This window comes from Hippopotamus amphibius, chromosome 4, assembly GCF_030028045.1.
Source record: "Hippopotamus amphibius kiboko isolate mHipAmp2 chromosome 4, mHipAmp2.hap2, whole genome shotgun sequence".
Taxonomy (NCBI): domain Eukaryota; kingdom Metazoa; phylum Chordata; class Mammalia; order Artiodactyla; family Hippopotamidae; genus Hippopotamus; species Hippopotamus amphibius.
In genome coordinates, this window is record NC_080189.1 from 176665487 (window position 1) to 176682808 (window position 17322).

A 17322-nucleotide genomic window follows, 5' to 3' on the forward strand; every position below is an offset into this window, starting at 1 on the left:
AGCTTTCCATTTCTGTTTGTGGGATCCATACAGGACTAAGTAGAGACTCCATTGACATTCGCTGTAGCTGAGGCAGTGGAGTTTGCAAGATGCAAGAAAGGAGTGGGGTGAGCACAGTTGTTGCACAGATGAGGTGGTAGGTATACTGAAGGATGAGGACTTAAAAAGCACAGGTGCAAGGGGAAGAGGGAAAGTGTTGGAGAGAAGACAAGAGTCGCAGAATAGGAGTGATTACGTAGGATACATTCTGAAGAAGGCTCAACCAGTGAGGTCTTGCTTATATTGTATGATGTAAAGGGGAGAATTAACTATAATAATTTCCTTCTAGGCTTAGCATTCACCATTGTCTACTTTGCTTCTGAAATGTAGTTTCAGTTTCCTTTCTTCTGTGAGAGGATGGGGAGAGGTGGGATTGTTGAGGGAAATAGTTGTGTGTAGGTAAGTAGGGTAGAAAATGTCTAACATAATTGATTTTTTTTTAAAGCACTTGTTATTTAATGAATCTCCTACCACGTGGCTTCAAGCTACCAGGACAGAAACCCCACCTACACCCTTAATCTTCTCTGTAGCTCTTCTCTAAAGAATTTGGCCTTCACAATGACAGGCTGCTTTGGGAGCTTTCCCTTCCGCAGAACTTTGTAGTAACCCGATCGCACCACATCAATGATAGGAGCAGCTCCAGTCTTATTCTTGGCAGCATTTACCCATGGCTGCTTACTGACCAAGGTCCACAATTTATCAAGGTTGACAGTTGGGCAGAAGCTTTGGTCCCCCTTTAAGTGGTAATGCCTCACACCAACTTTCCCAAAGTATCCTGGGTGATATTTGTCGAAGTGTATCCTGTGGTGATGCATGCCACCAGCATTACCAAGGCCTCCCGGGTGCTTCCGGTGTTTGCCGGTGCGGCCCTGGCGGTGGCTCACGTGGCCCCGGCTCACGTGGCCCCTAAGTTTCCAGGTCTTCCTTAGTCTGGATGGCATGTGGGCAGCCGAGGCCAAAGAGCTGATTTTTAATTCATTGTAGAAAGAGCAGAAATCAAGGTTCTGATCTGAGTCCCAAATTGTCTTTTTCTCTTTTAAATTAGTACTGACCAGTTTCATGTGTTTGCTTTGTTACAAAGGATTCTCTTTCTGCCTTGCGCAATTCCAAGTTCTTCCGCCACACATGAGAAGAATCTGAATTTTAGAAGGTTTATGAGGAGTTTTAGAATGTTGAGAAGGAGAAAGCAGGAAGATCTGTGGGGGTTATGTATGGGTGATGATTGGGGAGGGTTGGTGGGGAGGAAACTCTGCCTTTAGACAGAGTCCATTTTTTGGTATTTGTTTTAAAACCAAAAAAGCCAATTTATTAATTTATAGTGAGAAATATGGCTGTCAAAGGAATTGAATATTGGCATCCTTTGGCCACAACATTTATAGGCAAGTTATAAAAAGAAGTGGGTTTTTTTGGTTTTGGTTTTTTTTTTGGTAACCATAAAAATAAAAACATTGGGCAGTATCATGTAATTGGAATGCTTGCTGCCATCAAGCTGAGATAATCTGATATAGCTGCTTCCATAAAAGGATTCACTAAGACCAGGAAGTTTGAGTCCCAGGGCTAGGGTTCTGCTAGTGATGTGGTACTCCTTTTTCTATGCTTCCAGGTCAACTAACCATTTCTCTAGATCATTATATGTGGATATGACTCATTCTTTTTTTTTTTTTCTTTCCTTTTAATGTTAAAAACCACGTAATGCAAATTTTACCATCTTAACCATTTTAAGTGTACAGTTCAGTAGTGTCAACTTATTCTATTTAAAAGCTACTATTCCATAGCATAAATATACCACAATATATTCAATCATTCTCCTTTTGATAGACATGCAGATCCTTCCTTCCATCATTCTTCCTTACCTCCCCCCCTTCTTCCCTCTCTTCCTTCCTTCTTTACTTCTCTATTTGGTTACTTCAGACAAAGCTGAAAGGAACATCTTTGTATATGTGGCTTTTATATAGTGGTGCTTATATTCTAAAGGATACATTTCTCCAACAGAGGATTTCTGGTGGAGAGAATATGTATTTTTAATCTTAGTAGGTATTACCTGATTAGTTTCCAAAAGGGGTTGCAGAAGTTCATATTCCAATCAGCAATGCATGAAAATGCACATTATTCTGTACCTTCATCAACAATGGATAGCACTGCTTAAAAAGTTTTTTTTGTTTTTGGTTTTGGTTTTGGTTTTTTTGCCAGTTTGATGGGTGAACACTTTCAGATTGAGACTACCTCCTAAGTAAAGCAGTCTTTTTTTCCTTTTCCAGTATTGCATCCTAGTACCTAGATGGCTGCACTTCGTTTGAAAAATATTGAAGAAATCTTAATCTTCTTTCTTAAAAGGAACCTGATCTTCTTCCTTTTTCATCTACAGCTTTTTAGTGGGCTGTTGGAGATAATATATCTTTACATCTTAAATTCAGAGAAGACTTGATCAATTATTTTGTGTTTCAGCGTGTCCAGATTGGCGTTTTCTAATAAAATTCACTGGCTAATATTTGTGGGGTATAAGGACTAATGGATAAGCTCTTTAGGAATGGTTTGGAATGAATCAGCTCAGGCTTTTTATCCTTGTATCGCTGAGCTTATGATTCAGATTCTCAGTAGAGAGAGAGTCTGAAAAACATTTTGAGTTATGTGATTGTTTCTTTATCAGGAAAGGGTGAGCACCTCAATTAACAGTCCCAGTAAGACTACATGAAAAGAGGGATAGGTTGCCTCCCCAAATTAAAATCAAGGTGCTGTAACTAAAAAAAAATTGGGAAAGATACTGAGGAAGCTAAAACAAGTTGGTTGAGGTGACAAAAATAAAATTAAAGGTAAACTTCCACCTCTGACCATGGGAAAGTAACTGTTCTCTGCACAAGAAGAGACAATAAATTGACACAACAAGATAGAGTTGAGAAATAGAGCTGTCAATACATAGACACTTGATTAGGCAATGGTGCTACTGCATAGTGGTGGATTAAGGATAGTTTTTTCCAATAAATTGTATGGACAAGTGGATATCCTAACACAATGTAAATGCTGTGTACAGAGTGAGTCAAAAATTATCCACACTCTGGTTATATTAAAACTTCTGTTGGCCTCACTGTCTTATCAGCACTTTCCGTTCAAGGCTACTGTCTCCCCAGTCACTACTGTGCACATGTGAATGTGTTACATCAGTTTATTTGTAACTGTGGTGTGAGCAAAAATGGATGCCTCACTTGTGATTTGCACAAAAGAAGAGCAGAGTGCAGTAATTCATTTTTTGTGGTCTGAGGGTGTACCTGGTGCCATTATTTATCAAAGACTTTGTGCACAGTATGTTTTGTCACAAAGAAGTTCACCTATAGTCCTGATTTTGCTCCATCGGACTTCCACCTGTTTGGTCTGCTAAAAGTAGCCCTACAAGGATGAAGATTCACTTCTGATGAAGAAGTAAAGACAGTGGTGCATTCGTGGCTCGCAGCTCAGCCTAAAACATTTTTTTAATGAGGGAACGTGAAAGTTGACCGGTGGACAAAGTGTATTGAAAAGCAAGGAGATTATGTCAAAAAATGATGTATTTGTCTTTTCTAAAAGTTAATTGAAATAAATTCTACAGCCAGAGTACGGATAGTTTTTGACTCACCCTCATAAATAGTTACCAGTGCACGGCAAATTCAAGTTTTCTTTCTGGAATTAAAAAAAAATTATGGTCAGTGGTTGGTTGAATCCTTGGATATGGAACCTGTGGATACAGAGGGCTGACCATGATGAATCTTCAGCCCATTCTTTTTTATGGAAACTATAATGACAGTGATCCCATATTCAAAAAGCTAAGGAAGTGAGTTTTTCCCCCCGTAGCCCAGGAAGTCTCTAACAACTTCATTTTCTACTTCATTTCCATCACACGTTCCTTAATAAGCATCTTCCTTGGATTGGAATTGAGTGTTTTGTTTGAAAAATTGAATGTGGATGAATGATCACCCTAATCTCTTGGGATATACTGAGAATTTTGTGTTTGTACCACCTATTACTCAAATCCCCAGAGAAATGAAGCACTGCATTATGGCTACCATTTCGTCACTGGTGATAGGCTACAAAGGGTTTGGGATAAATTAGACCTCAGGATTGATATATGTTGCGGGGATAATTTTGAAGATTAGTAAAATTATAAAAAATATTGTGATAATTCCTTTAAAAATTGGTTTTGACTATATGTTCATATATGTGTAGTAAATATATATAGTAAGTATATATATATATATACACTAAATATATATATACTAAATAAAATTTTGGTAGTTTTTTATTCCTTTAAAATTATCCTGTATAAGGATTGCAAAGGCAGTTATCCCAAAAGGCAGGTAATTAATGTAACCTTTTGGGGTGGGAGAGAGAGTTCTGAGTGAGAGGCGCAAGTTAAAGGCTTTTGTAATGTTGGCAATATCCTGTTTCTTGACCTAGGTGGTGATTAAATGGGTGTTTGTTTATATAACAGTTCATTAAGCAGCACATTTATGTTTTACATACTTTCCTGTATGTGCATTTTTTCACAATATAAATGGCCTTAAATAACCTGGGAGAAAATAATTGTAGTTTATTTTTATATGTTACCTTCTTAGATACAAATTAGATTGGTCCTCTAGACCTTTGGCAAATTTGATTTATTAGAATGAGTTTCATCAAGGGTAAAGAGGTAGAATGGTTGGTATTCTTGAAATATGAGCATTCTTTGAAGAAAGATAATAAGTAGCATAGCAGCTTGTGGTTAGATATCTACATATGGGATAGCAGACAAAGTCTTTGATCTTCCAGAGAATGAGGAGCAGAATCTATTGCATATAGTAGGATTCAGTAAATATTTCTTGAATTAACCCAGGAGTCACTCATTAAATGGGATTTTTTTCAGAAACTGTTCCTCCATTAATGTTTTGTTGAGAATAAAGGTTATAGTTCTTCATAATTAACATAGGAAATAGGATTCTCTTCTTTATCAAAGTGAGCCAAATGACATAGGCTTATTTCCAAAATTTTTAGCTGACTAGAGTAATTTAGAGATAAAGACATTAAAGCATTACTTAAGTATGCTTGCTATTTTTTCTAGGTGAAATTACATTTCAGGAGCAGTCACATGAAATATGTATGCATAAACTCTTCTGGGTAGACTGGATAGAATCCTTTATTTTTGCATTTTCCTTAGAAAATTCTTTTTATAGAAACAAGTTGAACCAATTTTTTAAAGTCACATTATTATCAGAAATTAAATAATTCTTTTTTTTCCCTAGTTGTATGATTGGCTATTTTTCCCCTAGAAAATATTTATATTTTGATTGGCCTTTCCCCCATTCTTCTGTTTTCTTTAAAGTATCAGTCCTTGGTCCTCTGCTATTCTCTATGTATGTTATTTCATTTAGGGAGCTACTGTTGTCCTTTTACTTCAACCATCACTTTTATGATGATAATTTCCAGGCTTTATCTCCTACTGAAACTTCAGTCCAATTTTGGTAGATTCCTTTAGGATGTTTGAATGATGCACCATTACTTCAAGCTAAACATCTAGCAGAATTCTTGGAACCCATGACTAACTTCTCTTAAACTCACAGTTTCTATCAGTAGTTAGTTCTGCCATGCTTTAAAGGGGAAATTAAGGCTGTTTGGCCATGAAGTCTATTATCCCATTGATTGGCTGTGAAATCTACTATCCCATTTATCATCAGGTTTGTTTTGCCTTATTTTGCTAAGTGGTTATCTCCACTGAAGTTTCACACACATTGGAATAATAAATAATGATAATGATACCTTACAATATTAAGTACTTACTAGGTGCCAGGAACTTTTCTAAGACTTTCATTTGTATTAACTCATTTTACCCTCACAGCAATACAGATTTTCAACTGTTGTTTTATGCAGTTGTATTTTTAAATTGTAGAGGGGAAAAAGGAGTTAAAAACAAAAAAATACATTTTTAGTGTCTTTTATATTTATCTGTGTAATTACCTTTTCAATGTCCTGTACTTCTTGTGGATTTGAGTACTTTTATTTCATTCTCAAGGACTCTCTTTAATACTTCTTTTAAGGATGATCTGCTAGTAATAAATTCTCTAGGTTTTTGTTTATCTGTGAATATCTTAATTTCACCTTCATTTTGAAGATAGCTCTTCTGGGTGTAGAATTCTTGGTTGATAGGTTATTTTTCTTTCAGCACTTTGAATATATCATCCCACTTTTTCTGGTATCCATGGTTTCTGTTGGGAAATCAGCTGTTAAACTTGCTGAGTTTCACATATGAGTGATGAGTTGCTTCTCTTTTAGTACTTTCAAGATTCTCTTTATCTTTGGCTTTTGACAGTTTGATTGTTATGTATCTGTGTGGATCTTTTTGAGTTTATTCCACTAGGAGTTTGTTGAGCTTCTTGGATAGGTAGATTAATGTTTTACATCCTATTTGGGAAGTTTTCAGCCATTATTTCATTAGATATTTCTGTACCTTTCTCTCCTCTCCTTTTGGGACTTCCATTATACACATGTTGATGTGCTTGATGATGTCTCACGTGTCTCTGTGGTTCTGTTCACTTAAAAAATTTTATTTTGGTTCCTCAGACTTGGACACTCTCAATGAACTTGTCTTCATGTTCACTGATGTTTTTCTTCTGTCTGCTTGAATCTTCTGTTTAAGACTGTCTACTGAATGTTTCATTTCAGTTATTGTCATTTTCAACTCCAGAATTTCTCTTTGGTACTTTAAAAATTTTCAGTCTTTTTATTGCTGTTTTCTAATTAGTGAGATACTGCTCTCATACTTTCCTTTATCCTTTAGGTATGGTTTCCTTTAGTTCTTTGAATATATTTAAAATAGCTGATTTGTTTTTCTCCAGTAAGAAAGCCTTTCTTACTTTCTTTTTTTCTGGCTTTCTCATGGCCAGTTTCTATTGGTTGCTTTTTTCCATCTCTCTCTCTCTCTCTCTCTCTCTCTCTCTGTGTGTGTGTGTGTGTGAGATACTTTCTTGTATCATAGATTTTTGTTGAAAACTGGACATTTAATATAATGTAACTCTGGAAATCAGATTTTGCTCCTTCCCTGGGGTTAATTGTTGTTTTTTATAATTTGTTTGTTTAGTGAGTTTTCTGAATTAATTACATAAAGTCTATATTCTTTGTTGTGTGTGGCCATTGACATCTGTACTTAGTTAGCTTAGTGTTCAGCTAATTATTGGGTGGAGATTTTCTTAACTGCCTAGAACCAATAAGTCTCCCAGTCTTTGCTGGGTGTGTGTGTGTGTGTCTGTGTGTGTCTGTGTGCCTTGGGGGTATGCCTTCAATTCTCAGCTGAGCAGTGGACAACTCTGTCTTAGCCTTCACTTCCTACACCATGTCTTAAGGTCAGCCAGAGGTGAGAGCTTAGGGCCTTCTTGGGTTTTTCCTGAGAATGTGCATACGTCAGGCATGTGCACAGTCCTATATGTGTGGATAGTCTTCTGGATTCCTAGGAATATGTTGGAGCTTTGCCAAGCCCCTGCGATATCTCATTCTCTATCTTCTCCTTTTAAGCTTTTTGATTAGTCTACTGTTTGTCCCAACTGTTATCCACCCCTGCAGGCATGTGTGATGCCTGCAATTGTTTTTGACAAATGCCTCAGGAAAAGCCTTTTCAAATTTGCACTGGGGCAAGCTCCCAGTCAGGTCAAATACAGACAACCTTGTAAGTAGGATCTTGTAGGAAACCATCTGACAGATGAAATAATGAAAATCCTTTGAGAACAGAGTGTTGAAGAAACCTCAACCTATTTCTGCCACATCCATTGGCTGCCAGCTGCTAGTTTTTGCTGCAAATGTAGTCTGTTAGTTTTTAAGGCTGCTTCAGAGGAGGAGAGTGGGGGATGGCACTAGGGCAAATTAAAATGCTATAAAGCTTTCTGATCTTTTGAGGTTCAGTTTTTTTGTTTTTGCTTTTATTTTTTTAGTTAATGCTTCCTGGGTTGCTGCAAGACTTTAGTTAATTTCCAGAGTTTGGAAAAAGTTGATTCTGGTAATTTTTGCCAGTTTTCTCTTTGCTTTTGTGGAGAATAATTTTCAGAAGTCCTTACTCTCCCTTTTCATTGATATCTCAGTAACTGTTAGGAGCTTAGCTGCTTTGTTTTACATAATGTGGGCATTTAGAAGCATAAGGGATTATTTTTTGTGCCACAAGAATCTTGTGATTTGACCCTATCTACAGGATCAAGGTAAGCCAGTCAGGTGGGATGTTGTGCTGGGCACAGACTGAATGTAACCAGGAGGGCTGTAAGTGAAGACAATTTGAGGTAAGGCACCCAGGATAGAGGAGCAGCAACATTATGGGGAAGAGCCAGAGTTGGAGCCTGGGTGATAATATTGCACATAAATTTGGGAGGGCACATAAATTTTGCACATAAACTTGGAAATGTGAGTAGAAGTAGAAGAATGTATTGAGTAATTAATAGAGCCTAATCACATAAGCAGGCCCAGGTGATTAGTTCAAGACTAAGACTATGAGTAGCAGACTGGACCAGAGCTCTGTGTACCTGATATCCATTGCTGAGCACTTTATGTGTGTATTTCATTTAATCCTCACATCTGAACTTTTGAGGTAGTCATCACTTACTCCATTTTATACAGAAAAGAAATTTGGTATTTTGGCTGGGCCTTCTTGTTTCTGTGGAACCAAAATTCACCACAAGAAGTAGTGGGCTTATTGTGAGGGTCACACAGATATTAGAGTCTTTCTTTGCATTAAAGATTTGGTTAAATTGCCCAAATCCTATTTATACATGGGATTTAATATTAGTAGTTTAAAAGAAAGTTATTACTTTCTTTGATATCACTAGTTTCTTTGGCATATTTTATCATGTTTCTCATTGTCTCTACTCCCACATCTCTGATATTATCTTGGTTCCACCTCATATCATCATGGGCGCAAAGCCCAGACTCTTCTTTCCACAAAATATCCACTTGCACCAAGACTTTTATCATTTAGATAATTTTCTTGAAGATTTAAGGAAGGACAGAAAGGGGTCAGGTCAAACACTGGACAAACCTCTATCATTTTTCTGTCTCTATCTTTTTATTCTCCTTTCCCTCTATTTATCAGGAATAACAGGAAAATTTTCCTTATCCTTGGCAGAATAGTTCTCTCCATATCCAAATTTATAGGACCTTCTTTCCCCAAGCACTTGTCAGCATATTTACCAGAGCAATAGAATGGACCTTCTAAGAGAAGTTTTGTCTCCAGTTTTTGAAATAAAATATAATAACATATTATGACATAATATATTAATGTTAGTAGTACAGTATGATGTTAATATTAGTAATGATATTAATAATAGTATAGTATATTGTAATAATATTTACACACATATTTCAAGATGTGCAAATATTATTACATTAAATAGAGGAAGTATGTGTGTGTGTGTGTGTGTGTGTGTAGGAAACAGGAATCATGGTAAAGCGGTTATCCTTAATGGTTATCTGGGAAAAGCTGAATTAGTAGTCCTCAGGAAGAATGGGAACCATGACAGGCTGAGATGGAGCCTGGAGTGAGGTCATTCGTAGTCCTTGGGAGTTTTAGGGACCTTAGAAGCAGTCTGTGAGTCTTTGTGTGGTTGTCTATCATTGATCTAACTCAGGTAGCCCTACTTGCCTATTTAATGTATCTTTGCTCTTCTCTTCTTATGACTAACTGGCTGATTCTTTTACTTTCTTATTTACATTTCTGTGAGGGGAGAGCTTTTGGGGAGGAACTTCTTATACTCTTTCAGCAGGGGCTGTTTTGGGTCAATTTAACTGAGAAGAAACTGTGGGAGTATCAGGCACAGTATTTGACAGGTTTAATACTTAGAGAAATTTAGTATGCCCAAGGTCAAGCAGTGGCAGAGCCAGGATTTGAATGACAATCTGTCTCAAAGGTTATATTCTTTTTTACTGTTCCTGTGGGCAAAACTTTGTTTTAGGCTTGATGTGGCTATGTAAATAACCCCTGTTCACAAGGAGCTGACAGTAAGTAGATAAATGTGGTATAAGTTAGCTGATAAGTGCCATGTGAATGATACAGGCAGAGCGTTCTGGGAGTCAGATGAAGGAGAAATTTCTCCTCATTGAATGCTGAGGATTCATGACTGAAGTAACAATTGAGCAGAAGAAAGGTAGATTTTTAAAGGTGGGAATGTAGGGAAATGAATTTCAGGCAAAAGGAATGACATAAGTAAAGGCTTGATGACGAGGAGGTTGCGAGGATAAATTCTGACTATAGGGTAGGGTACTGGAATTTATGGTACAACCTGCTTTAGGATGATTAATCTGGGAGCAGCATGAAGGATAGATTAGAGTGGAGTGAGATTAACACTAGGGGAACTACTAAGGAAGGAGTTCCAATAATTCAGATGTGTGATCAAGAAGAAATGAATTAGTGTTCTGGCAAAAAATATGGAAAGAAAGAATTGAATTCAAGGACAATTCTGAAAGAGGAATGGTGAGATTTGAAGCTCATATTAGTCTGCTAATATTATAGAATACCATAAATAGGGTGCCTTAAACAACAGGTGTTTATTTCTTACAGTTCCAGAGGCTGGGAAGTCCAAGATCAAGGTGCTGGCAGATTCATTTCCCTGGTGAGGGCTCTCTTCCTGGGCCACCTTCTCACGATGTCCTTACATGGGGGAGACAGAGAGTGTGAGAGCAAGAGTGAAAGAGAGTATGAGCTCTGGTCTCTCTTCCTGTTCTTGTAAGGACACTAATAATACCGTTATAAGAGCCTCTGCCTTATGGCCTCATCTAATCCCAGTTATCTCCCAAAGGCCCCACTTCCCAATACCATCATATTGGGGGTTAGGGCTTCAGCATATGCATATGGGGACGGAAGGAGACACAGTCCAGTCTGTAGCAAAGCCTGTGATTAGATTATATAGATAAGATATAGTGAAGAGTAAGACAACATTGAGATTTCAAGTCTGGGTAACAGTGAGAATAATGGCTTCAGGAAGAGATGTTGTGGGGGTAGGAAAACAGTACATGATTTATGTATATTGAGTTTAAAGTACTAATGGGACATCCAGAAATAAACATCTATCAAATAGTTAAAAATATGAGCTTGAATCTTGGTAGACTGGTTGCTACAAAAAAATTAAAGATTTGAGAATCTTTGATGTGTGAGTTGTAGTTGAAGCATGAGAATAAATAGCATATCCCAAGAAGAGAGACTTAGAGAAAAGATAAGAATTCCAAGGCCAAAGCTTTGAGAAACAACTCATATTTTGGGGGAGTAGAATCAGAAATGAAGGAAGGGTCAAATGGAGTAGACAGATAACTACTTGTCCAAGATGGTAGTATGTACATGTATTGGGCTTAAACTCATAGTAATGGCAGGTAGAATGTGGCTAAGTTCAAAACAAGATAAATATCAATTCATACTGGAAACTGAATAGAAATGCAAATTTTTGAGTAGTGTTGATGTCACAAGCCTGCTTGACTCCAGGCTGAAAGTAAGCAATGGTATTTTGAATTTAGCTCCTACAGGGTAGTAGGGGTTAAAGTGTGCCATGTAAGACAGGAAGTAGAACCACACGTACTGCTTAAAGTCTCATGCTTTCCCTAGCCCTACTCCATCTCCAGAAAAGAGTCTGAAAAAAATTGTCGGCTCTTACTTGGGATACATACAGTTTAGGGCATGCTGTAAGCCTAGAGATTCAGAAAGATATTGATATAGCCTTGAGACTTGAGACTGAATCAAACTGCCCAAAGACTTCTGACCAGATTTGTGACACCTCTATTTAACAGTCTTAATCTGCTCATAGAATAGAATCTGGTTAGGACTCACTCTCCAGGGAGTTAAGTAGAAACAAACAAACAAATCACAAATTGCTAGATAGAGAGGGTTGAATACAGAGGAAAAGAAGGCAGAGAAAAGTAAAGATAAGAACAAAAGCCTTTTATACAAGATGCATCCAAACAAAGAATCCACAAGAAACATGGCCAGGGAAATAAATTATGATAATGTGAATTCAACATAAATAAAATTAGTTTTTATGGAACAAGCTGTCAAAAATCTTAAAACAAGATGTTTGGGATTGAATGAAGGAATGAAATCCATAAAGAGGAAAAAACTATGAACAAAAATCAAGCATACATGAAATGAGAACAGTAGGAAATGAATAATGCAACTAGATATATGAAAATGAAATATTTACATCTTTGAAATAAAAATTCAATTGTTGAGACACACACCAGATTGAACACAAAGAGAATCAGTGAATTAAAAGACAACTCTGAGGAATTCACTCAGAATATACTGTGAGAGGTAAAAAGCTAAGCAAAATGAATAAGCAGTTAAGAGATATGAATAGAATGAGAGGTTATGAAATAGCAAATAGAAGTTCCACAACAAGAAAAGGGAAGAGATGGTAGAAAAGGAATATTTAAGAGAAAATGCAGACAGTTTTCCATAATTAAGAAATGTCATGACTTCTTAGATAGAAAGTACACTCTCAATATCAAACAGGATAAAATAAGTCTACATGTAGATACATCATCATGGATCTGCAGCACACTGATGATCAAAATAATGTCTTCAATGCTACCAGAGAAGAAAAAATGTATTACTTAATAAAAGGCAATTAGAGTGATATCATACTTCTTATCAATAAAGGATTCCAGAAGACAATGAAATTGTATCTTCAAAATATTGAGTGGAAAATGATTTTGGACTAGAATCTTACACTCAGCTAACTACCACATGACAGTCTGGGGCAAAATAGAAACATTTCAGCATATGAGAATTCTCCACTTACATAGCTTTTCTAGAAGAAATAATAGAGGATGTACTTCAGTAAGAAAGAAAAGTGAACCCAGAAGGGAAAGGTATGATATACAAGAAATAATTGTGAACACAGAAATGGACAAAATATATTGTTAAACTTACTTAATTATTGATGCAGTGAATGATGCTTTATTTGTAAAGGCAAACTGAAACTCTAGACAACAATAACAAAATAGGGAATCATGTCCAATTGCAAGGAGGATAGAAATACTGAATAGTTTGAATTTGTTAGAAAAATTCATAATTAAACATTTTACTTAAAAATCTGCAAAAGTAATCAGTGAAGACTAGAAACACAATCTATATCTTTCAAATAAGCAGAGGGAAAAAGAGAATTACAGAAATTTTTTTTATTAAAGTAATATGGGAAGCTCAAGATGGCAGAGTAGAAGGACATGAACTCACTCCCTTCTTGCTGAATGCCCATCAACAAAAAAATGCTGAAACCTACCAAAAAGGGATACCCTACATCCAAAGACAAAGAGGAAGGCACAATGAGATGGTAGGAGGGGTGCAACTGCAATCGAATCAAATCTCATACCTGCCAGGTGGGCAACCCACAAACTGGAGAACAATTGTACCACAGAGTTTATCCCATAGGAGTGAAAGTTCTGAGCCCCATGTTGGGCTTCCTAGCCTGGGGGTCTGGCAATGGGAGGAGGAGTCCCCAGAGAATCTGGCTTTGAAGACAAATGGGATTTGGTCAGAGGACTTCCACAGGACTGGGGTGGGGGGGGGGGGAAGAAACTCCACTCTTTGAGGGTGCAGTGTCATGAGCACCAGGACCCAGGGGAAAAAAGCAGTGACCCCATAAGAGACAGGGGCAGACCTACCTGCCAGTATTGGAGGGTCTCCTGCAGATATGGGGGTGGCTGTGGCTAACTGCAGGGACAAGGACACTGGCAGCAGCAGTTCTGGGAAGTACTCATTGGTGTGAGCCCCTCCAGGAGGCCTCCATTAGCCCCACCAGACAGCCTGTAGGTTTTTGTTTTTTTCCATCTATGGATTTGGCTTTTAAAGAATTCATGTGAGAAAGTGTGAAACCATGTTATATCTTTCAGTGTTGTTTCAATTTCTTGAGATGTTTTACTTGTGAGAGGATGTTCCATGAGGAAAATGTCCAGGGATTGCACAATGTATGAGGAGGAAGTCAATGAACAGCAGTTCCATGTATGAGAATCAGGTTGCTGTTCTGTGAGGAGACAGCAGGATGGATGCTCTGTCTGAGGAGGATGCCCAGGCTGAGCCATGCAGGAGGAGATGGCACAGGGGGCTCTGCTGTGTATGAGGGGAAAGCTGAGGTGTTGCTCTTGGTTAGCACATGAAAGGGCTGCACTGGCCTTTTTCCTGAGCTCCTTCTCTCTTGTGACCCCAGCCACAGTTCTGAGTGTAGCTTTCCTTCCCCAAGAACCTGTCTCCATGTTGTTCATTTATGCTCTTTCCAGCTATTAAAAGCCAAACCTTGGCATCACCAAGGGCAGCACGTTCCCATGAGGTAATGAAGCTCTGCTGATAGTTGTGTTTTCACCCTGGGTCACCTCAGTCCAAACAACCAAAAGGGTGGGAGCATGGCCAAACAACCAACAGAGTGGGAACACAGCCATACCCATCAGAAGACAAGCAGATTAAAGTTTTATTGAGCATAGACCTGCCCACCAGAGGGAAAAGTCCCAGCTTCACCCACCACCAGTTCCTTTCATCAGGAAGCTTGCACAAACCTCTTAGTTGGCCTCATCCACCAAGAGGGCAGACAGCAGAAACAAGAACTATAATCCTGCAGCCTGCAGAATGAAAACCACAATCACAGAAAGTTAGACAAAAAGAAATGGCAGAGGAATATGTCCCAGATGAAGGGACAAAATAAAATCCCAGAAAAACAACTAAGTGAAGTGGAGATAGGCAACCTTCCAGGAAAAGAATTCAGAATAATGATAGTGAAGATGATCCAGGATATAAGAAAAAGAATGGAGACAAGGATCAAGAAGATGCAAGAAATGTTTAACAAAGACCTAGAAGAACTAAAGAACAATCAAACAGAGATGAACAATACAATAACTGAAATGAAAAATACACTACAAGGAATCAATAGCAGAATAACTGAGGCAGAAGGACAGATAGAAGACAAAACGGTGGAAATCACTGCTGCAGAAACAATAAAGAAAAAAGAGTGAAAAGAAATGAAGACAGTCTAAAAGACCTCTGGGACAACATCAAATGCACCAACATTTGCATTATAGGGGTCCCAGAAGGAGAAGAGAGAAAGGACCTGAGAAAATATTTGAAGAGAGAACTGCTGTAAACTTCCCTAACATGGGAAAGAAAAACAGTCACAAAAGTCCAGAAAGCACAGAGAGTCCTAACAGGATAAACCTAAGGAGGAACATGCCAAGACACATAGTAATCAAACTGACAAAAATTAAAAACAGAAAAAATATTAAAAGCAGCAAGGGAAAATGACAACATACAAGAGAACTCCTATAAGGTTCTCAGCTGATTTCTCAGCAGAAATTCTTCAGGCCAGAAAGGAGTGGCACAATATATCTAAAGTGATCAAAGGGAAAAACCTACAACTAAGAATACTCAACCCAGCAAGGCTCTCATTCATATTTGATGGAGAAATCAAAAGCTTTACAGATGAAGAAAAGCTAAGAGAATTCAGCACAACCAGACCAGCTTTGCAACAGATGTTAAAGGACCAGCGACTCAAAACAACCTTGTACATATATAGACTGCTATATCAAAACTTCATGGGAACAGCAAACCCCAAAACTACAATAGGTACACACACAGAAAAGAAAAAGCAACTGAAACACAACACTAAAGATGGTCATCAAACGACAATTAATTAAATGCACCAACCAAAAGACATAGACTGGCTGAATGGATACAAAAACAAGACCCATATGTGTGCTGTTTACAAGAGACCCACTTCAGACCTAGGGACACATAGAGACTGAAAGTGAGGGGATTGAAAAAGGTATTCCATGCAAATGGAAATCAAAAGAAAGATGGAGTAGCAATACTTATATGAGACAAAATAAGCTTTAAAATAAGGACTGTTGTAAGAGACAAAGAAGGACACTGCATGGTAATCAAGGGATCAATCCAGGAAGATGTAACAATTGTAAATATATATGCATCCAACATTGGAGCACCTCAATATATAAGGCAAATACTAACAGCCATAAAGGGAGAAATTGACAGTAACACAATAATAGTGGGGAACTTTAACACCCCACTTTCACCAGTGGACAGATTTTCCAAACAGAAAATCAGTAAAGAAACACAGGTCTTAAATGACACATTAGATCAGATGGACTTAATTGATATTTATAGAGCATTCCATCAAAAAAGCAGCAGAATACACATTCTTATGTGCATGTGGAACATTCTCCAGGATTGACCATGTGCTGGGCCACAAAGCGAGCCTTGGTAAATTTAAGAAAATTGATATCATATCAAGCATCTTTTCTGACAACAACACTATGAGATTAGAAATCAACTACAAGGGAAAAAAAACTGTGAAAAACAAATATGTGGAGGCTAAACAATATGCTACTGAACAACCAACGGATCGCTGAAGAAATCAAAGAGGAAATAAAAAAATACCTAGAAACAAATGGCAATGAAAGCACAACGATCCAAAACCTATGGAATGCAGCAAAGAGGGTGGTTTATAGCAATACAATCTTACCTCAGGAAACAAGAAAAATCTCAAATAAACAACCCAACCTTATACTTAAAGCAACTAGAGAAAGAAGAACAAGCAAAACCTAAAGTTAGTAGAAGGAAAGAAATCATAAAGATCAGAGAAAAAATAAATGAAATAGAGATGAAGAAAACAATAGCAAAGATCAATGAAACTGAAAGTTAGTTCTTTGAGAAGACAAAATTGACAAATCTTTAACCAGCTTCATCAAGAAAAAAAGGGAGAGGACTCAATAAAATTAGAAATGAGAAAGGAGAAGTTACAACTGACACTGCAGAAATACAAAGGGTCATAAGAGACTACTACAAGCAACTGTATGCCAATAAAATAGACAACCTGGAAGAAATGGACAAATTCTTAGAAAGGTACACTCTCTCAAGACTGAACCAGGAAGAAATAGAAAATATGAACAGACTGAAATTGAAACTGTGATGAAAAAACTCCCAACAAACAAAAGTCCAGGACCAGATGGCTTTGCAGGCAAATTCTGTCAAACATTTAGAGAAGAGCTATCAACAATTGTTCTGAAACTCTTCCAAAAAATTGCAGAGGAGGGAGAATTCCCAAATTCATTCTATGAGGCCACCATCACTCTGATACCAAAACCAGACAAAGATACCACAAAAAAGAAAATTACAGGCCAATATCACTGATGAACATAGATGCAAAAATCCTCAACAAAATACACGCAATCTGAATCCAACAATACATTAAAAAGATCATACACCATGATCAAGTGGGCTTTATCCCAGGGATGCAAGGATTTTTCAATATCTGCAAATCAATC

General features: G+C 37.5%; 1 protein-coding gene across 1 annotated transcript; it reads right to left on the reverse strand.

Moving 5' to 3' along the window:
• Positions 1–545: 545 nt before the first annotated feature.
• Positions 546–980, reverse strand: LOC130852282 (60S ribosomal protein L27a-like). Its single transcript, XM_057733192.1, has one exon. The coding sequence runs from the start codon at positions 978–980 to the stop codon at positions 546–548; it is 435 nt and encodes a 144-aa protein (XP_057589175.1).
• Between the last annotated feature and the right edge of the window lie 16342 nt (positions 981–17322).